The sequence below is a fragment of the Lipophrys pholis genome, assembly GCF_963383615.2.
Source record: "Lipophrys pholis genome assembly, chromosome: 20".
Classification (NCBI taxonomy): domain Eukaryota; kingdom Metazoa; phylum Chordata; class Actinopteri; order Blenniiformes; family Blenniidae; genus Lipophrys; species Lipophrys pholis.
Genome location: NC_137648.1, coordinates 10,459,883 through 10,485,923, shown reverse-complemented (window position 1 = coordinate 10,485,923; position 26,041 = coordinate 10,459,883). Strand labels below are relative to the sequence as shown.

The following is a 26,041-nucleotide window of genomic DNA, read 5'->3' as shown; positions in this document are numbered from 1 at the left end:
GCGGCCCACATTTGTCTCCAAAGAGTTTTCAGATGTATATCCACCTGAAACTCGTGAACTGGGGACCCGTGCATGCCGATGAGCAGGGTACATAGTGTACAAGACAAATCCACAGGAAAGTCCGCGCCCTGTGCTGTCGATAAGCCGATGTCAAAGTGTAAGTCCGATTCAAGGAGTAATACCGTTCAAAATGAGATCCCAGGCCTGTTCAATGAAAAGCTTGAGTCTTTGTTGGAGTCAGAAAAGTAGAAACCCTTTAGTTTTCATGAAGTGAACATCACAGTGCTGAGTCGTGTCCGTGCTTCACTTGCTGCCACTGTATTACTCCGAGTATAGAAGCAGATTTGCTTCTTTTGTTTGTGACCAGCATTCGTCTGCGGTCACAGTTCGTTAAAGGTGCCACGTCCGAGTTGAGGCACAACCGCGCAGCCTTATTTCCATTTTAACTTCCTGGCACGCTTCCGTCTTCAGCAGCTGAGAATCTTGATGAAGGCCCTTCTGAACTCGATGTTGAAGGTGGTGTAGATAACGGGGTTGAGGGCGCTGTTGACATACCCCAGCCAGGTGAAAGCACCGTAAAGAGCAGGAGGCACGTAGCATGTCCCGCAGTGGGTGTTCAGAATGTGAGTCACAAAGAAAGGCAGCCAGCAGATGAGAAACACCCCTGGAGCAGCGAGACAGCAGAGATGTACGAGGAGAGGACAACAGAGGAGAGAAGGTTTGAATGGTCAGTGTGGAGTGGATAGAAAAATGTAATTGTGAAATGAAGGTCAACGTGTTTATAGTGTCAATGTAAGGTAAAAGTGTGCAGATGAAGAGTGAGAAAAGCAGAAAAGAGGAGAAAAAAAGACTTTGTGTTAGTCTTTTCCATAGTTTCTGTTCACTGAAAGCTTATTTATCTATTGCCCTGTAAATGGCATCATAGTAACAAGAGACTATTACATTACTAAATCACTTCCAGATTAAAGTAACATTGGCTTTACATTACTTTTCAGTTACCATACAATATTTGAGATAAACAGTTATAAGAAGGACTGACGGTCTAATTATTAAACCTCCTAAAGGTCCACAAAGCGATCAAAATAATGAAGCTCATTTCAGAATCATTTCATCTTGCCAAGGTAAAAGCAAAGCAAGTAAAGAGCAGCTCAAAGACAACAAACAGGAAAAAAGATTTTTAGCTCAGCTGTTTGCCACATTTTGCACTTCAGCTCCACGTCCATCTGCAAAACTAATTTGAAGTAATGACCTGAATCCTCACTACTTCTCTCCGATTCATTATTTGATGTCTTGTGGAACAAATCATCTGATTATGATACCGTGAGATCCAAGTCCCAACAATATTGTCAGATTGGAACTGTTGAGTGATCACTTAATTTGCAGCACTAATGCTTCACATTAGTGTGTTGCAAACAAAACTGATGCCAAAACAATGATGGTCATATAGTTGTAACTATACAAATCAGGTCCGACACACATTATCTACTGTGGTAAAGGTAAACAGTCAATTCATTAAACTCTCCATGTAATCATATACTATGTGTTTGCTATATTACAATAAAATGTGCCACTATGGTTTAAAAAATTGAAACTGTTTTAAAACATCAAGTCTATCAAAGTGGGGCAAGCAGTAAAAAATGAAATAAAACTAAAAACAAAATGCAATGACTTTCATATCTCACAAATCCATATTTAATCAGAAGAGCACATAGACAAGATGTCAGATGTTCAAAGTGAGACATAAAGCTACAAGAAAAACAATCAACAATTTTGAATTGAACGGCGGTACACAGCGGTAACTATACAAAAGAAATACTGTTTAGTGTGCAACACACAGATATAGATTCATGCAAAGTGAGGTCAAACTTTGCTGACTCCTCCTGGCAAAAGCAAGTAATTCCAATATGAGGTTACATTTATGCCTATGGAGTGGAAAGTTTACTCACCTGTAAGGACATTCAGTATATAAAAATTGTCTGGAGGTTTGAGGCCAACATGCGCTCCTATCCAGATGTTTCATTCAGGGAAGAACTTGTGTATTTCCCCTAGACAATACTACACCACATCTCAACAGGGATTTCGTTTGGGCTGAACTGACCTTACTGCAGTCCAGAACAATAGACAACTTTCTGAAGAGGGCAGCGAGAATGTCAAATCAACCAAGAGTGGAACAAATTTTCTCTCCCAAAACTCCAGCAATCATTCTCTTTTTCCCCGTAAATGCATATTCAGATGATTACAATCAAACTCAACAAGTAATCAGATCTCTTACTTTCAACATCTGCTTGAGGTTTATTTTCCTAACGAATCAACAATGAGTTTATGAGAAGTGAAAATCACGGTGTCCTGTTTCTATTTACAGCTTGCACATCCTACTGACCACTGGAGAACTGTGGTTGTATTTGTGTCTGTTTAAAAGAACAATGTGTTGTTTTAGAAGAAAAAAATAAAAGTTTGATGGCCAGAGTCAAAACACTCTCAACCTCTGATTTGTTGTGCATTCTTAAGCAAGAACAACCCATTAGCAGCCAGCAGGATGTCGGTTATTACCTATAAACAAGTCTCCAAACCATAATTGTAAGTGCTGCAGTGCAGCCAGACTGCTCATTACATCCCGGCCTTATAATTGGGGTCACGGCATTGCAGGGACGCCGTGGTCAGCAGGCTGAGGAGCAGGTGGGGAGCCGCTTGGATTGACATCGACTTGTGTGTGCGCGCCACTGTTTTCACCGACACCAGTGTAATGTAATCAGACGCCTCCCATTACATTTTTTTTTTGCCAATGAGCGCTGTGCTGCGCCAGCGCTAACTGGACCTGGCTGATAATTGGAGAGTGTTGAAGCTTGCGTTATTAGCTTCTTTTCCAACACGCACGCTGTGAACCTGAAGCCAGCCACACTTTTGACATTCTGTTATGATTTATTGTAGCTCTGCAAAATGTGCAGCACAAGCACACAGAGTAAGCAAATGCCTCATACGGGCACGGCCGACTGAAATAGCAGGTGATCGAGCGCGTGTGGAGGAAAAGTTCATCAAAAATATATCCAGGCAGTTAATGCGGAAAAACGCCCAGTTCAGATACTGCACCCATAGCTCTGTCTGTGTTTTATGTTAACCTGACATTTACAATTGTGTTGCCTTAACTTATGCCTTTACCGACGGTTTCTACTCACCGAGCACTATAGCCAGCATCTGAGTGGCCTTTTTCTCACGAGCGTGCATGGTCCTGAAGCGCATGTTGTTGATTTGAGCGTGAGATATCGGTCGAAGGGCCGTGTGTGTCCGGCCGTTGGACAGGTCTTTCACTTCGCAGCTCATCCTTGCAGGGGGACACTCCACCTGGTTGCTCTCCTCCACACCTCGCTCCCCTCGCTCCTGGTCCAGGTCCAGGTCCGTGCGGCCACAGGAGGCGTGACTGATGCTGCAGTAGTTATGCGTGTCGACTGCAGGCAGCACAGAGTTCTCCACTGGCCCCGTCTTTGGACGTTTGCGCCACAAACACCCCGACAGCATGCTGGACTTGGAGGGGGCTGAAGGCTCCACACTCTGCTGAAGGAACAAACACATATTGAAAGCAAACCCACGAGGAAAAGATCCATTTTCTCTTGGACGCTTACATGTGATTCGCAGTAAACCTGAAGCTACGTTTTGACGCAGTCTCTTCCGTAGGACCTGGACTCCTGTCGGAGGCCTCCTCCCTGTTGGAGGAGTCTGATACACCTCGGGAAGCAACTCATCAGCTCCAATGTGGCCTTTGAGGCTCTACTGGATATTTGATCTCCTCACTTGATCTTAAAGAATGAGACCCACCTGCCTTGTTACCAGCCACTTATTCATAGATTTGTCTCAATAAGAGATGCACAAATCAAATTTTTTTTAATCCTATTTTTTCCTCACGAGCTACTTTTCCAGCTAAATGTCAAAGCATGTATTGCAATAACATCTATTCTTGTTCATCGAAGTGACAAAAACATTCTCTCAGCTGCTTTTTTAAAATCTCTCATGTCACCTCATCTTTTCATTGTGGCCTCCGAGTCTCACGACAGTCATTATTGCAGTTTCCAAATGCAGCAATCAGCAAAGCCAGTTGAGCACCGATGGGGGAACACAAAAATTCCCTTTTTGCAGCACGTTTTCTCTGGAGATATTAAAACGTAGCTCCAGGGTTACTACGAATCGCATCCAAGTTAACAGAAACGTGTGAATCCTGCTACCTAAACTATGAAGGTTGTGTGTCATATTGGACTTGCTCTGTCATCCTAGAGTCAACAACAAGATAACAGCAGCTTTAATATTTTAATTAAGTGATTACACATCTTTGCATCTACAGCCTGTTGTAGCTTATCCCTCTTGGGCTTAATAGGAGTGCTCCTCCTATAAGCTCACCGACTTGGTGAGTGAGACTCGCTTTTGACCAGTTTCTATTTCAAGAGCCTTTCAACCCGATAAAAACTTTCCCAGCTGGGGTCATAAAAAATAAACCGTGTATAGGTTTTTGCTCATTTCTCTCCTGTTCCAGGGAAAGTAAACAATGCAAATGGGCCGTACGCCTCCAGAGGACGAGGAATCTTTACCTTGCTGTAAGTAATGTACACTGTGTATTTCTTGCAGTGCCGCACAACTGCATTCTCCTGGTATTCTCGTACTCATCTCAGCATGCTATCCTCTGAGGAAAATTACAGATTGTTGTTTCTTCTGCCTTTGAGCAATCTGCAGGTCTTGCAGGTGCTGCAGTGCGTCACCCACACACTTTGCTCAGCCGACTGGTGATCAGGTGACGCAACACAACGGGCCACGTTTCTGAATTACAATATCCAGCGCTCTCTGTCCAACCTCCGGGCGGTGGTCATGCAGCGGAGCAAAAACTCGGGCTTGCATGTAGATTCACGGAGAGGAAGTCAGAGAGACAACTAAAGTCAGAGGTGCTACGCAATGCAACATTGCACGTTATAGCAGTACATAAATGTGAGGCAAAATTATTTTTCCACATCAGATTTCTTTGAGTTGCATGATTTTATTATGTTTTTCTCTCAAATCAGTGGTTTTAACTTGTAGATGTTGAGTGTAACCTAAAACAATCAGTAAACATGAGGCACGAGGGCCAAAACTGACCACCAGGCGTTTTAATCCAAAAACATCTACTGCCACTTTTCACTTATGATTTAACTGCTGTCCCTACAGTCCAGTGGGGGCCACTTCGATTTAGTGAGGACATAACAACACTGAGACCCAGAAGTGAAATGTAGATCGTGGCAGCAATGCAGCAAGAGATCCGAGCTGCACGAGCAAAGATTGCCTATGTTATTACAAGTGAAGCAGTATTAGCTTCAAAGCCATACTCTGAGTTTGTGAAAACGTGCATTCTGAAAGGATGCAGAATTTGTGCGACTTACCATTTTACTAGTCAGACCTTATTTACATCATATTGGGCTAGATTTGACATCTGTGCTACAATCTAAAAGTGTATGAGCTTTAAGGGTCAATATCGTTTCCATTGAGTGTTGTTTTCGGCCCTGAGAAGAGGCACTTCAAGCTTGTTTTTTTCTCACGTCAGCAAATGTCAAAAACAACTGAAACGATTTCAACTGAAAAGTGACATAAAAAGGCCTTCAGTCTTTAACTTAAAATTAAAATAACACTTACCACTTTGATTTTTATGGGTGACAAGTCTTGCTTTGCCTTGGGAGTCTCCTCTTGCAGACAAGTCTCCTGGGAGCCGGGAGAGGTTGAAGATAGAGAATATATAGGAAGAATTGTTAATTTCCAGAGACATTAATCCAACTCATTCCCATAAGTCTTCATATAGAACATTACTGAGTAATTCACTTGAGACTTCAGATCCCCGAGGATACTTTAATTAAAATTCATACTATCCCCACTGACGCATACAAAACAAATGAAGGGAGTTCATGTATCTTGTATTTTAGGTCATTCTCATTCCTGAGCGGAATGCTGCACGGCTCAATTGCAGCTCAACAAAATAATAACAGTGGGTTCTTTTGAAACATGGAGAAACAGAAAAACTCCTTCATATCAAATGATCTGTCACTCGACTGAGCCGGAGTCCTATTATGCCGTTTCAAAACTGTTTTCCATTAAAAGTCTCTCAGCCTGAACCCCTTCAGGGCCTGGATTTTACACTGGGTGTCTCCACTCATGGATGTGATTCCAAACTGGAGCTCAACTACAACCAATTATCTGTAACCTGGTGTTAAAATAGACGACCTGACGGTAAAAATGTGTGTGCACTGAAGAGGAAAAAAAAAGAGTGGGATGAAACCGGCCGAATCAGACGGGAACCTCCCGGTTGAGCCAAAACTGAGCATGTTACTGGATGTTATTATCCAATAGCGTCTTTTTATACACCACATTTTAAAAATAGGGTAGATACAGATGCAGAGTATGTGACCTGATGTCTCCTTGCCCGTGGTTATTAGGATTAAGCCCTCATTTGTATGATAGATGGAATTGGGGCAAACATTGGAGTGATGGATATGATCAAAACCCGACAGCTCGAGAGCAATATTCAGATGTGTATCATAATGAGAAACCAGCATTTAAAGACCAAGGCCATCTTTGACACCAAATCATTAAGAGTGAAATATGAGTGGAAATTATAATTTCTTAAAGAGCATACAAAAGGTGAAATAGATATGGTGTCTGTACCTATCGACTTCATGTTTTATCCAATATACACTTTATTTTACTAGTAATGAGCAATACTAACCATATTCCCATTTTCTTTATCTGTACTCTCTCCATAGTGCAGCGAGGCAAATCTCAGTACAGTGAAAAGATGTTCAAATGATAAATACCATCTATTATCTGGCTGTCAGCATTGCCACTGTGAACATCCTGGTCTTTGCAGCATTTCAGTGACGGTTCATGGGTTGTTAGGCGTCGTCTATTATTTGTCAGTTGCCAAACATTTTGTTTCTTTAAGATGTAATACAGTGGAGTGTGAAAGAGCTCAAAGACAGATGCAAAAACAGAGTCCACATTGGATTTGCTATTTTTAACATGACAAGCTATTTAATTAAGAACAACTTCAGATTTGCAGAGACAGGCGTGTCAGCTGCCTCAGAGCACAGCTATACATTTACATTTCATCTTTGATCTGTGTTCATTTAAAAGCCTGGTCTCTCTCATCCAACATTTACATAACCCCTTCTGGTGTATAATACTGACATCACAACATTATATCCTGAGGATTCTTGTGACATTGCCTCTGAATGATTTTACCTGTGACTATTGGTTGAAAAATAATTCAGCATGTCAGAATTTATTTTTTATTTTTTTTAACTAAAGCAGTTTTATCTAGTCTTTCTGACAGTATAGCTTTTTCCCCGGTCGGTCTTCCTCTACACTTTACATTTTTCTGCTGTGGAGGAACCAGTTATGAAACATTAAGGGTGGATTTGCTTGTGAGGCATCTGTGTATTGGGAGTGCCTCAACCAGAATATAGAGGTGCACTGTAATTTGCAAGTCATTTTCTATGTGCATGTGTGTGTATGGAAATGAGGGAGTAGAGACCGAAAGCACATAAAAAATATATAGTTGCTGTTAGAGGAAGACCTTGTGTCTCCAAAGAATAAGGAGTTGAAAAATAGCTGAATTATTCACAATTATTAATGCATGAATTTTTAACTTCATACAATCTGAAAGGTTTTATAATAGTGCTTTGAAATTTTCTGTGGCTTTGGGACATTATTAAATATTACAATTAAACCAGTAACAAACGTTCAAGGATTTGTTGGGTTTTCAATTCTCACAAGCCTCTATTTGTGTTAAGAAGTCATTCTTAAGTAAAGTTAAGTAAGTAGAAGCACAATCAATTGTGTGAAAATGTTCAAATGTAGAAAGTAAAACCAAAATGTTGTCAAAAAAAATAAATACGCAAGTACAGATGTTTGAAAAATCTCCTCAAGTTACAGTAAAGAAGTGCAAACACTTTGTCACCTGCAGCCTCTGGTTAGAACTGATACTCACCACAGGCGCTGGTACGGAGCCCGGCTGAACTTTTCCACTGGCCTGTCCAAAGGTGATCCTCTTCCGCCTCATCCTGAGGAAGACGTAGATGCGGATGTAGACCAGCAGGGTGACGATGAACGGCAGGTAGAAGGACACCACAGAGGAATAGATGACAAACTCAGGGTTGGAGATGGAGCACACCATAGGATCATCTGCGACAAGAGGGAAGTATCATTATGCAAAAGGGCTCAAAATGACAGGATGATGTAAGGGGGAGGGCATAATTTACAGGTGGTCTCTGACCCTTGAGCATGCTTTCTATCTCTTGGCTTCCTTTCATATTCTGCTTGAATCGGGAGCTGAGCAGTGCGGCACACCAGCACACATAAAGTCATAGGGATGACTCCCAGAGCATGGCATGATTGATTTGATAATAAAGACACTGTAAATACAGGATAAGAGATCTTTTGGCATGTTGATAACACCATATACACTTTTTTTTTTTTTCAATTAATCTTGCAGAGGGAAATGTGCATCTCTCTCAAAAAGAGCTGTGCATTGCAATTTGAAGAGAAAATGACCACATTCTGACTGCACCACAGATGTAAAATATACATTGCATGTCAGTGTCATGAACAAACTGAGGAGCTCTGCCTCTTGAGATCAATACCACATACCTCAATACACATGGAGATGGAAACATGGACCGACAGATAAAATCTATTTGCAGCCTCTCTCCAAACTGTTCTCAGCTTCTACACTCATATTATTTCTCAATGCTGTTTGGCAGGTATAAGACATCCATCTTGTCAAATGCTACTGGTCCCCCCCACCTACGAGGGTTTCAGAATTTCTGCTGCCATTTGTTAGCAGACGTGTGGAATAAACTAACAGCTTAGATCTGAATGAGTAGGTTTACATTGTGTTTGACTCATGTGCCTGACTGCGTGCGCAATCATGTGTCTGCGCTGCTCGCTATTAAAATCTGATGATGTGAAGCTGATGATGTGCTCACCTTTTGCTATTGGTTGTAATTTTTTTCTGTTTCTTCACAGAGGTTAATATTTTGTCAAGTCAATATCGAGTTACACATAGCAGGTGTCGCTGTTCACAAATTACTCACTATCAATGAATGATGCCCGATCTTCATCTACTGTAATTGCAACATAGATGATGTCTGAAAATTTAAATTTGAATAGCAATATACACTTGACTGAAAAAAACAATCCTCCAACACTGCTGCAAATTCATCAAACTACGCACCAATCAACTGTAACGTTGTGTAGGTTCCCCTGTTGCTCATCCTACACATACAAATTATGATGAGCTCCGTGTTTGAAACCTATTAGAATGCTATCTGCTGGGTCAGAACATACAGGCCAACCTTCGTCTCCCAAGTCCAGCTATAAGACTTTGTTCCCCATGACTGTGTTGTTGCCTGTTCACCACTTTAGATGCAGACCACTACAGACTGCACACTTGTATGGTTGCCTTCTCCTGTCAGTGGTCACAATGTTATGGCTGTCTGGCATTTGTATTTTCTTTGACAAAGCAAGAAAAAGACTTCTAAAGTGAGAGAAAAAAAGAAATGTTTTTCAAAGTAAACTTAGAAAAAGCAATGCCACTCCAAAAAACATCACTTTAACACAAAACAACAACTTTAGTGCTCTGAGAATCACTGATAAAAGATCAACTGTGAAAGCCTGAGAACGTCTGAGGAATTGAGCACTTCACTATAAATATAATAAAGCTGGGAGTGTTTACAAGACACAGTATTTGATCCTCAGCCTGGATCAAGTCTCAAATCCACAGAGTATTATATTGCAGTATTCTATAGAATGCAATTTGTTATGCTGCAGAGTGGAGAAATAAGCATTTCCCCTTTTATTCTAATTTGCTCACACCATGCATATCCACACAGCTAATTTAAATATCTTTAAATTGCCACATTTTGAAATTATCTGAGTGGGTCACAACAGTCTTAATGCTGAATCTTATTAAGATATAATTTTAGCAGTGGTGGCCTGGAAGCAATTCTCCCACTGGTTTGTTGTGTTTTCTGTACCAAGTGGGAGGTATTGTTACTGTCATAATTTCCCCACGACTCAGACTCACAGTGACATCACTGACATATCTAGTCTTTCCCAGTCAGCTGCTCATAATTGTGACCTAAGGAATACGACAGGAACAAAGTGTGACACCCTGCCTGTCAGTAAAACTGCCACAACCACAAATCGCCACATGTGCCGCTTTATTATCCTAGATTTCAACACCAACACCATCATTGTTTTATCATTGATTTTTACAGGCTTCACAAAGCTCAAGACAAGGAACATGTCAGCATGTTTAAAGGCTGAGTTTTCTTTATGCAGCTCAATGAAATCCCACTTTATATCATCCTGCCACTGTAAGCGCCTAGTACTGGATCTTAGAATAATTAAAAGTTGTGTTTGCATCTGTCCATTCAACTTCAGTGAAAGCCATCAGGAGAAGAACCACCAACAAGTCAAAATGTTGATCTGACCTGTTGTGTTGAAGCCAAACAGGAGAGGACAGGAGACAGCAAAGGCCAGGACCCACACGGTGGCGATCATCACAAATACTCTCTTCCTGGAGCGATGTGTGGTGTTGTACAACACTGGCATCACTACCGCGGTGTACCTGCAAAACACACACACAAGCACACACACACACGCACACACACACACACACACACACGCACACACAAAACAATCTAAACCGCTTTGAAAACCCGTGTCATTGTTGACGGTGACATTTGAATGAAGAGAAAGTGCTGGTATAGTATTCTAGAATACAATAATTAGAGGAAGTAACAGAGTGTCCTTGAAAAACATTGGGCCCTGGGGATGCCCGGAAATGCACCGCTGAGAGCAAGTGGATCATGTAAAGACCAACAATAGAGAAGCAAACTATGTATTTCTATTCAGAAACAATTTGAGTATTCAGCAATAACCCAAGAGGGGCTTTGATTTTTAAGAGTTAATCAGCACATTATATGCCAAGAGTGTATAATGAGCCCGGTAAAACGAGGTTCAGCACTGGCTCTGAAGAAGCGGCAATTACGCCGGACTCGCGCCGAAAATGGATGTGATGTTATGTTGTTTAGAGCCAGATAACTGCCATGATTGTTTATCCTCATCAGACTAATTACTCTGGTTCTTCTCTGGGCAAAATGCAGAGTGAAACCCGGAGCCAAATGAGCACAGACGTTCACTAAAAATACTTTGCTCCCTGCTTTTAACTCCGTCTGTACCCCTCTGACGTGGCGCTGTCCGGCTGAATAAAAGCGGGTATGAAATGTGGAGAGTCTATCTAGAGAGTAAATATGCAACATGGTTTATTAATCAAGCGCTGCTTTAACTTACTTTCAGTTTGGAATGGAAAAAAGGAAGAAAAAAAAGTGTTCATGTGCTCTGAATCACCACTCAAAGCACAAAGGTATTTCACCTTGAAGTTTGACGTTGCGGCTGACTTTCTGCTGTATTCATGCCGCTAATGTATAAAGCAGATTTCTCTTTTTTTTTTTTTTTAAAAACGCGGCAACTCTTTAGCACTATCAGAGCCGTCTTTGCTGGGAACTTTTAAATAAACAAGGCTGCCGCCAGTGTAATGCAGATTTGTTTTACACCATGAACACAGAATGCCTCTGACGCGCTGCAATTAATTTAGATCCAAACAAACATGTGATGCTGCAGAGGGAATGTTGTCTCATGTAATAATCAATCACAAACAACCGCAACGCTCCAAGAAACTTTATCTGCATTATGTACTGTGTGAAATGAGCAAGCACCCCACACAGTGCAATTAAACAGGCAAAAGATATTAAAATACGTTTGAGAAACATCTGCCGGCTAAATCGTCCCCATGATCGACTTACAGACTTTGGCTGAAGGGCTAAACGTTGTGCGTTTTAGACTACAGGAGCCTGAAACAGTCATTTAAAAGCCAGGAACTTTCCTCAACTCATGAAAGAGCACTATCTTCAGCGACACTATAATAAAGTCACAGATTTAAATCTTTAGACACTTTAATACCATGAAAAAATCAACTTGTTGGAAAGCCCTGTGGTAGAAAATTGCTTTCAGGTCACTACCTTCTTTGGCCTTCTCCTCCCTCTTCATTGTGAATGAAACCTTAGCGCTCACATTAAAAGCCAATTCTGGCCGCAGGCAATGCAGATGACTAATTAATGAAGAAAAAAAAAAAAGAAGAAAAGAATGGCCATTTGGTGACTGAGGACACATTCGGGACACAGAACACTGACGTAAAGTCGCCTTTTTGTCACAAGGTTAACTATTTTTATATACAGGATTTACGTCTGGTTCTTCGGCTCCTTGAAGTTCACTTGTGCAAGAATAAATTCATGTTTGACATTTGCTACATGGCTGTAGTGGGTTTACAGATTTTTCCATGAAAACGGCAGCTTTCCCTGGCCTGAAAGTGACACTGAGAGCATTCCGTGTAAATCTGGCCAACTAATCAATACTCACAATCTCATCATACATCGTTATAAGAATACAGTAGAGCTGGAGGGCTCTGTGTGTGTTACCTCATCACTACAAACAACCCCTATGACATTACCACAAGGATTTTATTAGTAAATTCCAATATGAGCGAACAAAAGATACTAAAACGAGGTCTGAGTTCAAGAACTCAAGAAACGTTAAAAATTCTGAATGGCTGCGGTAGAAGTATAAATGTCTTATAACCAGGCAAATACAAACGATCATGCCCTCAAAAACTAAAACACTCAGCAAATCTGTATCTTAGGGAAAGCGCTTCGAGTCCTCTGCATCTTTACTGAGTGCACATAAATACAAACACTCCCTTCTCCTTCAGGATGTACAAATAAAATATACATTCCCCAGACACATCCACTTCTTACAAACCTATTTGATTCATTCTGAATATTGTTCTCCTGATGCCTGGAGGTTGTAAGTTCAAACACCGTGGAGAAATATAAAATATTAACTGTAACACAACAAGAAAACCAAGCAAATGAATAATGTAAAAACTCGATGCAAACAGTTGAAGCTCAAGCACGACACTCCTCCCAAACACCTGTCATGTGCGAGATGGCAGAATGCTGTCTTCCTGCAGTAAGCTTTGAAATGTCTATGAGAAGAGATGAAGGACAGAACGGACCTGGCAGAGGTATGGAAATCTAACATTTCCCGCTGGAGGTGTCATGGCTGCATCCGTAGTTGTACACAAAACCTGCTGCAAGAAAGAAAAACGCCACAGACAATCTCACCTGTCGATGCTGATCGCACACAGATTGAGGATACTGGCAGTGCACATCATCACATCAAGCGTGACAAAGATGTTACAGTAGAGCCGACTGAAAAGCCAGGCGCCGCCGACCACCTGCACAGGACAGACAGGCAGATTAACAACATACGAGCTTCTTGTCCCCCCCTTCACCGTGAAGTATGAATGCACACGCTCGTGACATTGAAGTGAGGGAAGGAATCAAAGTGTTCACTTTACACAAAGAAAAAAATATCTGCCTCAGCTGCTAATATTAGTGGTGTATGTATGCCGATGTATTGAATTGGAAGATTACTTCCCACTGGAATGTTAATTAGGATAATGTATGCGTGTTCAAGTTGACATACAGTCCATGTCGTCCTCTCAACAGTAGCTGCAAAGTGCTCTGGAGCAGTCAAGCATAAATATTTTGTGGTGCTGTCATGGATGACATGGATATTGTTAAGGAGACAAAGGAGAGAACCTGTATAACACATAATCTAATTATCTTGCAGAGGGTTTCAATTTTAGTAGAAGGACAGAATCCTCCGGCTAAACCAACAACACCTTAAACCCCCACATCTCTACCCCCCCACCCCCCGAGCCAGGTCCTGCTAAGGCTGACGGGCTTTAAGTTAGGCTCTATAATGCCTGGTAATAACTGTCTGACAGAGATAAATGGGATCCAAGAGCCACTGCCTCACTATTGAATCTCTCAGATCCAGGATGAGAATGTACGCCTACCTACAAAGAGAGGCGATGTCTGCATGTGGGAATGTGCACAGACATACACACACACATAAAGATGTAAATAGAAGGTGCTCTCTACTTACACAGATCGGATATGTTCCACAGAGACTAGGGCATTCACAAGGACAATGGTTTTGAAACACATGTGCAAAAAAAAACAGAACATCTAACTGCTTATATCTCCATGTATTTCAAAATTCTAACAAAATATAATCTTACCCATTCACAATCAATGTAGTCCTATTGACATATCTCTTCAGACTCATACCTAAAGATCAATTGTATTAGATCTTCTGCTGCCCCGGACAAATTCTCTCAAGTCTCCAGAAATGTCACCGTGATGTCATGAGAGCGATCTCCTGGGACAGAAAAGTTGAAGCAAAAAGCTGCGGGCACAACGTTTGAAAGATTTGGGTGTTTTAACAGGCATGAAGCGCTGCGTCTTAGTTCCATATGATATGATGCTCGTGTTGCGTTATGCAGTGTGTTCACAACTTCAGATGGGAGTTTTTCTTTTCCACCGTCGCCTGCGATTGCTCAAGTGGAACAGTTGGGTGTTTCTCCATCAAAGTGCCTTGACATGACAATGTTGTTATTGGTGCTGTAGAAATATACTCAATTGAATTGGGACAAATGGCAAATCAGTGACATTGGTGCAACAGCTGAATCATAATCAGGATTTTTGAAACCACAAAGGTGTGTGTACTGTTACAAATACAAGTGACTATAAATCAGTGTTTTACAGTGGAACTGGCAACCCAGGATGCTGTACAACATGCCGCACTGCTCCAAAAAGTCCTACAAATGACAGGGTCATTATCAAGCTTTTGCAAAACCTGATGACAACCTATTTATTTGAATAAAGAGTGCTAGAGCAGAGCGATGTCCACAACATGCCGGGTAATGTGTCTCAAGTACCACGCAAGGGAAATACTGATTCAAAGTAATGATTTGGGAATGAGAAACGGGATACATCAGGCTCTGCTGCATCGATTCAGATTCTTTTTAATCTCTCTAGTGAATTGTCAAACTTTATGGAAGCTCTGAGATAAATTCCTGTAGTTTTTAATCTGAGTTTGAAAATCGAACTCTAAAAAAAATAAATATATATATATATATGATGTATGTGCACAGATGATTGTACTCGGCCCCCACACACTTAAAGGACTGAGGCACGAACATGGGTCCATAATAAATAATATGTAGGGAGTCCAAAGCAGTGCAGTGTGTGATCTCTACTGTCAAATGATGGACAGTTCAGTAAAAACACTCGGTGGGTGAAGACCAGACCTGAGCATTGAAAATTCACATGTGACCCTTCTGTTGTCTCTGACTGACTCACTGAATGAGAGGTTATGAGTGGAATGACGACGCATACAACGTAGAAAAGCGTGCTTATGGTGAAAAACAGCTTTGAACAAGACCTGGACTCCTCATCATATGGAAGAAGTACACAGACTAGACTAGATATTATGATAGTATTGAGCTGGGATCGATTCTCACTCTGCCCTCTGCTGCAGTCCTCGTTTGTTATGTGGCCCCTCAGAAAAAAAATAATTGCCATTCCCTCCACTCCTAAAGTAAAGGGTCTGATAAGTGAACTCATGGGATGAAATAATTTGTTCTGTTAAGAAAATAACAAGAAAACGTATCAGCAGTGTGGTTTTGGGAAATTTTACAAATTTGACAATTACTTTCCATGTTCCCATGTCAAATTTCAGTGACAGTACTCAATGAAACAAAAAGGCTGATGTGAAACGGAGAAACGTCATTTAGGAAGAATTCTGGAAACCATACCCTCAGTCACTACCTCCAGCACAACTACTATGTTCAAGCACAACAGGTCATAGATCAACTGTACCAATCAGGCGAGAGGCGCCTTGCTCAACAGCACATGATTAGTACCTGCTGAGGAAAATGAAAGTGATACTCCAAACCAGCAACCCTCTGGTCACAGGAAGCTTAATCCCCCGTCGTTGAGATTAGAGCTCACAGGGTGACGGTGGATTAAAGGCCCTGATGCTGAACATGTTTCTTCTCTCTGCCTCATTTAAGATATTACTAGTCTCTGCATTGATATGAAATTAATGAACATTAGACTTTTCTGTCATACTATCTTTAATGGCTCATTCCTCATGGGATTGTAAGATTCCCTCTGAATGTGAAATTAGCAGCACTGAAATGAAATAACAGCTCTTACAGCATGACTGCACGCAAGGAAGTGAAACCCATGACTGAATCTCATCGAGGATCCGAGGTACCTTAATTTACCTCTCATAGGATGTAATCATCTTTAATTTGTCAGCTCCTGCTCACTGAGGAAGGTAATTTTCTTTTCTGGATGACCTGCCGCTGAATCCTCCGCTCACCATGAGAAATACCACAGTCTGTTTATGCTGAGGAAAAACTTTGGAGAGTGGCATGGCTTCTTGTTATACATAATGGGTTTTCAACCGGACGATTTTCAGACCTCATGTGGGTAAACACCTGCCCTTGAGGAGGCACATCCAATTTCCACAAGCCTTCAAGGATACTACCTTGCACACGCTTGCGCATGTATGTCCGTGATCTTATACAAACAGGATGTTCCTGCAATGAATTTCTGGCGTGCCGTATATCACTCAGATGGAACGCAGGTGCCCCAGGGTCAGGTGTGCTAGGACAGGTAATGAAGTTTCTAAACAAGGAAGTAACACAAGAAGGGTGAATGAGGAAATTGAACAATCAGCGGCCGAAAAACTTATGCAAGTGAGTAATCTGTGAAGCACAGATGAACATGATGACTTGAGATTCCGTTGACACTTGAAGCTCAGCCAAATATCTAAAGCGGATAAAGTTATCATTTCATGTTCAATATGCCCTTCAGCTCAACCCAAAATACATTCGATCACAATTACAGTCTTCTGTCAGATGACCCACGTTGTGGTCATGTTTACTGACCCACATCATTTTTCTATCTGACTTCAGCTGAGGGGTTTTTTCTTTTTTCTTTTTGATATTTCCCACACAGCTGCCATGGATCCACATTTCATTCTTGTCCACATCCTCAGATGCAATATGTCTTCTATCCGCATTTTTCTTCTTTTCTGTGATTGATTAGCTACTTCCTATTAGAGGACACTTGTTCCACATGAGCTGTATGTACTTCTGCAAGTGTCAGGGACGGGGTGTAGGAAATGTTCCAGAGTAGACAGCAATTTAAAATGGGTAATAAACAAAACTAGGATTGCAAATTGGTTTGTCGCTGATCAGAATAGAACTGGTGAACAAGTGAAAAGAAGATGAAAAGCTCCATTTTTAAATGTTTATGAGATTCAAATGAATAAGCCAGTATTTTAAAATGACGATGAGAGGATGACAAATTGATAAAAACCTTGAACTAACTGACTGGAAACAATAATTAAACTTTCAAGAGTTACTCACAATATGTGAGTACATTTCATTGCTATACTTGAATGAGTGGCAAAACTATTAAAGCACAAAGTAAAAAATAAGTAAATGAATAACAGATAGATGTTAAAACATGACTAAAAAGTCCAATAGTGCTGAAGTGATGATCAATGTGAATTTTTTGTCTTCTTCACATAATTAACAAAGACTAATGTACTTGACACTGGAAGCTAATAATACAACAAAGTTCAGCAAATAGATTAAATATCTGAAGGAAGTCACATGGGAGTGCTTCTCAACATGTGAACTATCTTCACTTAAGAATACCCTGAAAGTGGAAATAGTGGATATTGTGAAACAAAAACAAAATCAAAAAATTCATAGTTCAAAAATGTTAAAGTGTTTTTTCATTTTGGAAAAGTTAGTTTAAAAAACTGATAAGTTGAAAAAGTGGATATGATGAATGAGGTGGGCTGGAATTGTGTTTATCATTATAAAATAGTTAATAATAGGGTTGGAATTGACAAGTAATTGTCTGAAATATTCTAGATTTATTGATAAATAAATACTACAGTATACCAAATGTTCAAACAAATGCATCTGGGAGTAGAACGTTAAAAGAAAATTAAATGGATAAAGGTATTTAATTAGTCAAACGTAATTAAGAATAGACTGAAATCAAGGAAACTACAAGTGACTAATGTTTTACTTGTTAGTTTTACTTTTAGAATTAGTGGATGAATAAATTGCCTAAATAGTGCAAATGTGAAACATAAAGTACTGTACTTCCGAACTGTGTCAGCCAAAAATAACAGAAATTGTGGCGATAGATTACCTGTACAGTCCATCCATCCATCTCAGTGCACGCACATAGAGAATTTGACAACCACATTCAAATTCACACACACAATTTACAGAACCAATGTACCTCAGATGCATGCTTTTCAAAAGTACCCCGAGAAAACACCCACAAGCACAGGGAGAACATGCAAACCCTGCACAGAGAACTAGACCCAGACCTGAACTGGGAACCCTGTCCCCATGAGGTGAGAATGAAGGAAGCTCAAAGTAGAACTTTTGAATTAAAATACAATATATTTTAATCATTTTGTTCAACTAAAGCAAATGTGGTTGTGTCTTGACCTTGACTGTGGGACCCTGGGTTGAATTCTGGGGAACAAATACAACAACAAATAAATAAACTAGCCAGGTTTACTGTGCAACTTGCAGTGACTTGTACCAACCCCCTTTAAGTGGAATATACACTTCCAGTTCTTCTATAGCCACTCGAGGAAGGAAGAACATGAATGTAAGAAAAGATGTGTGTACATTCCTCAGTAGAAAAGTGTTGTGCTCGATATAAATACTCACCTCCAGGTACACAGCCCAAGGCATGACCAGCGAGGCCACCAGCAGATCGGCCACAGCCAAACTGACCACCAGGTAGTTGGTGGTGGTCTGCAGCGAGCGCTCCCTCAGCACAGCCAGGCACACCAGCACATTTCCAAACACTATGGCCAGTATGAGCAGGGAGTACAGCATGGCGTAGTAGTTGCGCTCCCCGTCCTCCTGCCCTGCTGCCTCCGAGCTCTGGTTTCCCTCGTCCCAACCAAGGCGGTCCGACTCGTTCCAGAGCCGCTCTGCGCCACTAAAGACCGCCATGGAGACGTCCAGGAGTCATGGGAGGTGAGAAGTTTGGCAGACCTTCATCAGAGGGAAAAAAAACCCCCACATAATTGGGTGTTTACTCACCACAAACCTTTCCCTGTTTGGACAGGCATGCAGATACAGACAGATTCCTCACATCTCATTAGTCAGATCAGTGGCCAATAACACATTAGACGTCTGATAATGGCAGCATCACTTCATGTCAAAGGGGAATTATACTGGCTCCTAGCAACAGCAGATTGAGGACCTGCAGGCCTGAATAAAAGCTAATGGTTAATATGTGTCCAAACAGTAATGCTCTTTGCAGGACATCACTACTGTTTGATGGTACAAATGTATTACTTCTCCTGCTGAGTGTAAAATGGAAGCACATATTGATGCCTCATCAAGATTAAGCTCTCTGGCTCCTATCTCCATAAGGACTCAGCAGAAAATCATGCTCTTAATAGCAAACATATAGACTGCGCTTCATTTATGATGATTCCAGTCAGCCTTACCATCCTCCTTCCTGTAAATGGTATTTAACGCAACTAATAGAAACAGAAGCAGCAAAACAGAGATAGTTACTTTAATGAGAATCTGGCAGTGTGCCTTTGAGCAGTGTGACTGGAGTTAGATGACCGGGGAGGAGTAATAAGTCTATGCTGCCACCCGGCAAGACTCAGTTGGCTCCGGTCCCGTTATCTGCTCCCTGCACTTCATCCTTCTCCTCATTTATTCCCAAGCCTCCCTATCTGGCCTGAGTCCAGATATCTGCAGTGTGGTAATGCTCACACCTGTGTCTCGATGGTAAACAAACTGATCTATCTCATCCAGCTCCCTCATCTCTTTCTCACAGACAGAAATAGGGTGAAATGCACAGTGAAAAGCAGATCATTTTTAGACTTGGCTCAAACCCAGGAGGCTTTTAAAGATTTCCTGAGTCTATCATTCTCCACTCAGTTCCTCAGTGGCTCCAGTATCATGTTATTGTTCACAAGAAAGCACTGGGAAAGAAAACGGGGTGCCTATACTGATCACCTTTAAGTCTCCTAATAGGAGTGCAGCAGTGAGATTGTCACAAGATTGGGTGGGACAGGCCACAATGTAAGAGAACCATGCAAGAAAAGCCCATCAGCACACAGATTCACATGCACAAAAAAGCTTTTCCTCAGATGTGACTGCATAACACCCGGTTCCCTCTCCTGATAGGTTTGTTTAAACTTTTAGAACAAGTGCTGGTTGAAGCAAATTGTCTTCTTTCCTCTCATGTTCACTACTGATCATGCTTTATCAATATCTGGCAAGTATGAATGAAGTCAGCATCACTCAACCCCCCGCAACTCAGAAATGTACATGTCTGTTGAGATTGTAATTAAGAGGAAGTGTTTCCCTGTTTATTCATTGGACCTTTAGGCAATTTACATTTCAACAAGATCAATTGCTGATTGTCGGGAAGATGCCACATACGATGGCCTATAGGTGGTAGCGTGTGATCGATTAATTTATCTGGAATTTATTTCAGGTGCTACTGAATAGTTTACAAGAGCCGACGCGTCATCGTCAAATTCAATTAAATGGTGTCATTTGGGCACTTTATCAGGCTCCGCTATCACGGTGTGAGAAAGGCTGGGGTCAAACATAGTGCGGTTACATTGAGGACTAATCATGTAAAAAGAAAACACAAATCATAACAGCACAACCAGGAGGGAACAGCTAAGAAATAAAGAAATTAGGTATTGCTTTTGTAAAGAACTGATGGTAAACAAAGGAAATAATTAGAGCGTTCAACAACCAGCATGTTGTTGTTTTTTACTACACAAACAAGTAAAAGTGGTCGGACGCACACACCTGTCAATGTTTCCCAGTGAAGAACTCATCAGATGGCATCGAGGAAAGACATCATCCGTGCAGAGTTAAAAGTTGTCCGATCACCGCGTCCAGCGCTGCGCGGGGAGCGGGAGGAGCGCGCGGTGCCATTGCGCACGAGCGAATGTGAGTGTGGGGAAGCTCACGCATGGATCAAGAAGCACACTCACTTTCTTCCTTCCCCTCCAAATCTCAGTGGCTCCCCGACAGCCGCCAAACGTTCAGCTTTTTACACTTTGGGCGCACGTAACGACGTGGTGCGTCAGGTGTTTCTATTTGCGCGCTCAGTGAAACGAATCCAAACAAGGTGGTGAGGTTAAAAAAAACAAAAACAAAACAACGTCATTGTGCAAGTTGGAATATCTAAATGCCATGCGTAAAAGTCCCGTGGCTATGTTTCTCATTATGACCCTGAACCCGTGTAAGTCGTGCTTTGCTGGAAGTGACGTTCGCGTAAAAATAGCCCAATGTTGGCCTCACAAAGCAACCAGTTGAGGGACCACTAAGAACTACAGAGCGTAAATTAGGTCAGCATGCGTCTATGCATGAAGAAATGTAGGCTATGGGCTGGCACACTTCTGTGCCAAGAGATGCAAAAAGAAGAAGAAGAAAAAAAAAAGCTCAGGTCAGATAAACAGTATCGGAGTTTGCTTCTTTCATCTTTCACTTTCACTCCCTGCCAGTCTCCTTTGTTTTGCTGTATACAACATGGTATTTAATAATTAGCCCTGAGTATACCACCAAGCCAAACCATTTGAAGTGTGCACATTAAGGTGCTTTTACACCCTTGATTCATAAACTCATAGTTACATGTTAATGATAACAGGAAAACAACCTTAATGACTTCCTGTGGAATCTAATTACATGTTTACATTTTATAAAAATTAGTTATAGCAGTCCATTAAGCAATCATTCGAGAGGCAAATGAAGACCACATGGTTCAGATTTCAGGATTTTCTTATCTGGAATACAGATTTATAACAAAGCTTTGGTGAAGTGAATTTAAAAAGAGAGAGAAAACTGCAGGCAGTTGATGATCTACTTTATGTAACCGCAGTAAGTGACAAACAGCCCTTTTCTGTTCATTTCTCACCTCAAACCACTCGACAGTTTAGGTTTTAACTAATGTAAAAGTGTTCAAATGTCCTTGGAAATTTGAACTACATCCTTCTTCGCCACTGCAGCATTGCTGGTAAATATCTGCTGCACTGTGCCGAGTGAGAGAGAAGCCTATGTGACACATTATAAGTGGTATGAATTTGAGGCTTGACTGACTGAACTGATGGCGCGTGATATCCATTCCATGTGAAATTTTGACTTGGGATGATATTACAGAACACAACGATTCCTCCCCTCGTTTAAAAGCTGTATCCACTAAATGCAATTTTTTTTCTCTTGCACTCCAGTTATGTATATGATGCAACTTTTAGGAAATCAATCTCAGTCCGGCTATATGAGTGGCAGCTCCAAGAAGGGTGTCATCTTTTTTTTTCCCGTCTGCAATGGCTTTTGAGTCACTGACTTGGTGATTTATGATGCAGTTTACCATGTTGAAAAAATAAGGGTGTTTGGAGTAGAGCCTCCTCTAAATGCATCACCAACGGTGTATAAACCCTCAGTGTGTTCTCACAAACCCCCCACCCACCTCCATACACACAGATCAAAAAAATAGAATTGATACCTCCAGACACACATAAAGACACACACACATATACACACAATCACAAGGGTTTTGGATGGGGAGGTGTAGAGTGATGCGGGATCTGCTTTCCCTCTGAATGAGGGATGCACGGACCTTGTGTAGAAAGACTCTTGACAGCCACTCACAAGGCGGTTACTCACAGGATCTATATCTGTCTCGACTAATACCAATGTGAAGGTCAGGCCTGAGAGGGCATTGCTCCAGTAATGATAAAGGACAGTGATGGGGCAAAAATGGAACTGTACATTTTAAAGGTTGGTTGAAATCATGTTGCCATCTACTGGCAGAAACGTTCAACTGCTGTGGTAGCCTCGAACAAAGCGAAGCAATATTGACATTGCAAAGGGAGGAAAAACACAGAAAATTGGAGCACTTAGTCGAGATTATTAAAGGTAGATCCTGTCGGTACAATAAGTACATGTTAAGATGCCGATACTATAAAAAAAAAACATATTTTCTATTTAGCTTTATCAATTTGGAGTTACAAATGTTGGTGCCTGTCCCTACTGTTGCTGGATGACATTTGACATGTCATGAGTCTATCACAAGACACAAGAACTGGAACTACCACCTACACACACCCCAATCTGGAGTCACCAGTCATCCTAACAAGCTTATTGTGGGATGAAAACCAAAATGCCTGGTGAAAACTCAAGCAGGCCCAGGAGAAAAAAAACAAAAAAAAAAACATGCCAACTCCACCAAGAAAGGAATCAATATTGATTATTGAATATATTCAGGTCTTCCTTCTATGAGGCGTCAGTGATATCCAGTGCTACACCATGCCAGCATGACCACAGACAATTGACGATAATAAGTGATTATCAAAGTAGCCTCCCTGTTAGTGGGTTGAATATATTACACAACAATTACTATTTTTAATGTTAATAAATTAGAAGAAGGACAAATAAATAAGCATGAGACTTGTGCAAGTTTGACAGAGGGCCAAATTTGAAGGTGATAAACTCGTATCAGCTCCAAAACTAGAGCTCCTCTGCGGCGTCCTGTAGTGTTCCGTTTTTATTGAAAGCACACCGAGGAAGGAAAAGGGGTTTACCAGCAACAAAGTCATAGTCAGCCAAGGCTCGCTGATGTAGATGAGCCCGAGATGATTGCGCCTCACAACTTACAGCAGGTAAAGGATTTTTAAAAAAAATTTTAAACATCTTATTGCCAGAATTTTCTGCACACGTTCAGACTGGTGGGGTTCATTCCTGGATGAGTCCCATCTGGTATACCAGCTAAAAGGGGACTTCCATAAAACTGTGCATGCGGTAATAATATTATGGTAACAGTAAAACCGTTTTGGCAAAGACGTCAGGAAGCAAAACACACAAATGACCTGAATTCAAATTTAAAAATAATGAAGTTCTGCTGCTAATCTCAAATCTAATCTGTTCTTTACAATGTGGCAGCACTGAAAAGGGAAATAAAACAGCTTTCAAATGATATGAGAAAGCAAATCTTGCTATTTGTGCAGAGTTATTTTCTATAATTGATATAGTGCGTCTGATTCTGTATATTGTTATAGCTATATTGACAACAAACATCAGTGCTGTATGCCTACATACCACACAGCTTTAAAAAGTGACAAGAGATTACTCAGAGGTGTTTGACTTTTCAAAGTTTTAATTAGCATCAAATCCTTTACCAGAGTTTGTAAATCATCATTTCTTTATGGAAGATATAAAACATATGGGGCAGTTTCCCATAAAGTAACAGCTACTGTTGAAATATGTAACTTTAAAAAGTTCAATTTCAGGTGTGTTTCACAATAACTAATGATCAAAATGATTTATTATTGTACCAGCAGGTAAGGGTAATTTGCCGTGTGTTCATGAAGACGAAGAAACACGGTGCAGAATTCCACCTGATTTCATTTCTCTTCTTTTTCGAGCCACTCCGTGTATCCTCCTTTATAATGTCTCGCCCTGAGAAGAGAAAATAGAGAAGGGCTTAGTCTCTTAAAGAGTAGATTGGTTTGCTCCTTTAGAAAAACAGTAATCTGGCATTCAACAAGTTAAAGACTCATCTAAAGACTTTAGACTCTGGCTGCCGCTTCAGAATTGAATAATAATTAAAAGGCAATGTGTCACCCGAACGGGAGCTGGGGCTTAAATGAAAATTTGTTTTCCGTGTGTATAAACAGAAGCATCTGCTGCTATTTACTTGCTGAATCCGAGCTGATAGGCGATGCCCAGCGCTTTGGCGCTCCTGTTTCCACTCTTGCAGTAGAACACAGTGTTGTCGTCGTCCTTCCCAGGGGGCTTCACTTCAAACTTCTCCTCAAAGCGTTCAGGGGGAAGCGTCAGAGACTCCTCCAGGGTGCTCACTGTACACAAACATAAACACACACGGAGAATCTTAAGGACAAACTTAATGTTTGAGGCTTAGTGTGTGTGTTCTCACTGACGCGGGATATTGACAGCCTCTGCGATGCGACCAGCCTGGTACTCGTCAGGATTCCTCACGTCAAACAGTTGTATGTTACGGCTTGAAAGCATGGTCTTCAGTTCTGAGTAGGTCACCAGTGAAGCTGCAATGGAGAGAAAAAAAAAAAGTTCAATGGTCAAATTAAAATGTTTGTTGCCTGCAAAATGGTACTAACCCACCATCCATTGTTTTTCAAAGCAATCATGTGTAAACTCCACTCTAGCTGTTAGTAAAAGATGTTTCTGCCTGCTGTGGGAGCAAACTGAAGCCTTCCCATGAACACAGCTTGAAAGACCTTTGTTTCCTTTGTGAAACAGAACTGCCGGAGTCAACCAAACTCTCACTGTGTTTGAAACAAGTGAATGACAGACACTGGATGCTGCACCTGCAGCCTGAGTCCATTCAGCTCACACAAAGCCAGGCAGGAGAGTCATAAAGAACTTCAATTATAGGGCCATAATGTTTTACAATCACCCAAATGACGCTCTAAAACAACTCCACGCGCTTATATTGGTAATATTATGGCAGTTATCAATTATACAATCACAAAATCCTAAAAGACAGTGAAGATTCATTACAGTCTTGTGAAGGTGATTTATGTTAATACAAAATCCCGAGCCAACACCAGGAAATGCATTTTCTTTTCTTTTCTTTCTTTTTACCATTCTCGGGTGAATCTCCGTAACTCGGACTTGAGGTTGTAAAAGCCTGAAAACGTGGAGCAAGAGTCGCGGGAAAGCTGCGGTTTGCAGCCGTGACAAGTTGACAGAGGCTCCGAGAAAACACGAAGGACAACATGGCGAAGACAAGCGCAGCCCGCAGCCTGCAGAGGACTGAGATCATGATCGAATCAACGTCTTCGTCTACAAAAACACTCAGACTTTGCATTTGACGCCATCCTCAGGTCGAAAATGTTATTGCCCGAGAGTTCATTTACCCCGAGACACAGAGGGGGCAAATCGATGAGTTTGGTTCCCATAATAAACACACACTGCCTGAGCCCATCA

General features: G+C 41.3%; 2 protein-coding genes across 2 annotated transcripts; both read right to left on the bottom strand.

The window, feature by feature from the left end:
* Positions 1–467: 467 nt before the first annotated feature.
* On the bottom strand, positions 468–19,045 carry drd3 (dopamine receptor D3; the record flags this gene model as incomplete). The annotated part of the gene is made up of 7 exons (XM_080488998.1): positions 468–664; positions 3,174–3,549; positions 5,644–5,709; positions 7,991–8,184; positions 10,497–10,633; positions 13,248–13,360; positions 18,755–19,045. The coding sequence occupies 7 exons, from the start codon at positions 19,043–19,045 to the stop codon at positions 468–470; spliced, it is 1,374 nt and encodes a 457-aa protein (XP_080345124.1).
* Positions 19,046–24,364: 5,319 nt separating this feature from the next.
* On the bottom strand, positions 24,365–25,957 carry LOC308125556 (thiosulfate:glutathione sulfurtransferase). The gene is made up of 4 exons (XM_080489415.1): positions 25,697–25,957; positions 25,015–25,137; positions 24,771–24,933; positions 24,365–24,532 (listed from the first exon to the last, which is right to left on the bottom strand). The coding sequence occupies exons 1-4, from the start codon at positions 25,920–25,922 to the stop codon at positions 24,478–24,480; spliced, it is 567 nt and encodes a 188-aa protein (XP_080345541.1). The 5' UTR covers positions 25,923–25,957; the 3' UTR covers positions 24,365–24,477.
* Positions 25,958–26,041: the final 84 nt, after the last annotated feature.

Coding starts and splice junctions, on each gene's coding strand:
- LOC308125556 (XM_080489415.1), bottom strand. CDS start 25,922: ATGCAAAGTCTGAGTGTTTTTGTAGACGAAGACGTTGATTCGATCATG. Junction 24,934..25,014: donor AGAGGCTGTCAATATCCCGC/GTCAGTGAGAAC, acceptor GTTTGTGTACAG/TGAGCACCCTGGAGGAGTCT. Junction 24,533..24,770: donor TATCAGCTCGGATTCAGCAA/GTAAATAGCAGC, acceptor TTCTCTTCTCAG/GGCGAGACATTATAAAGGAG.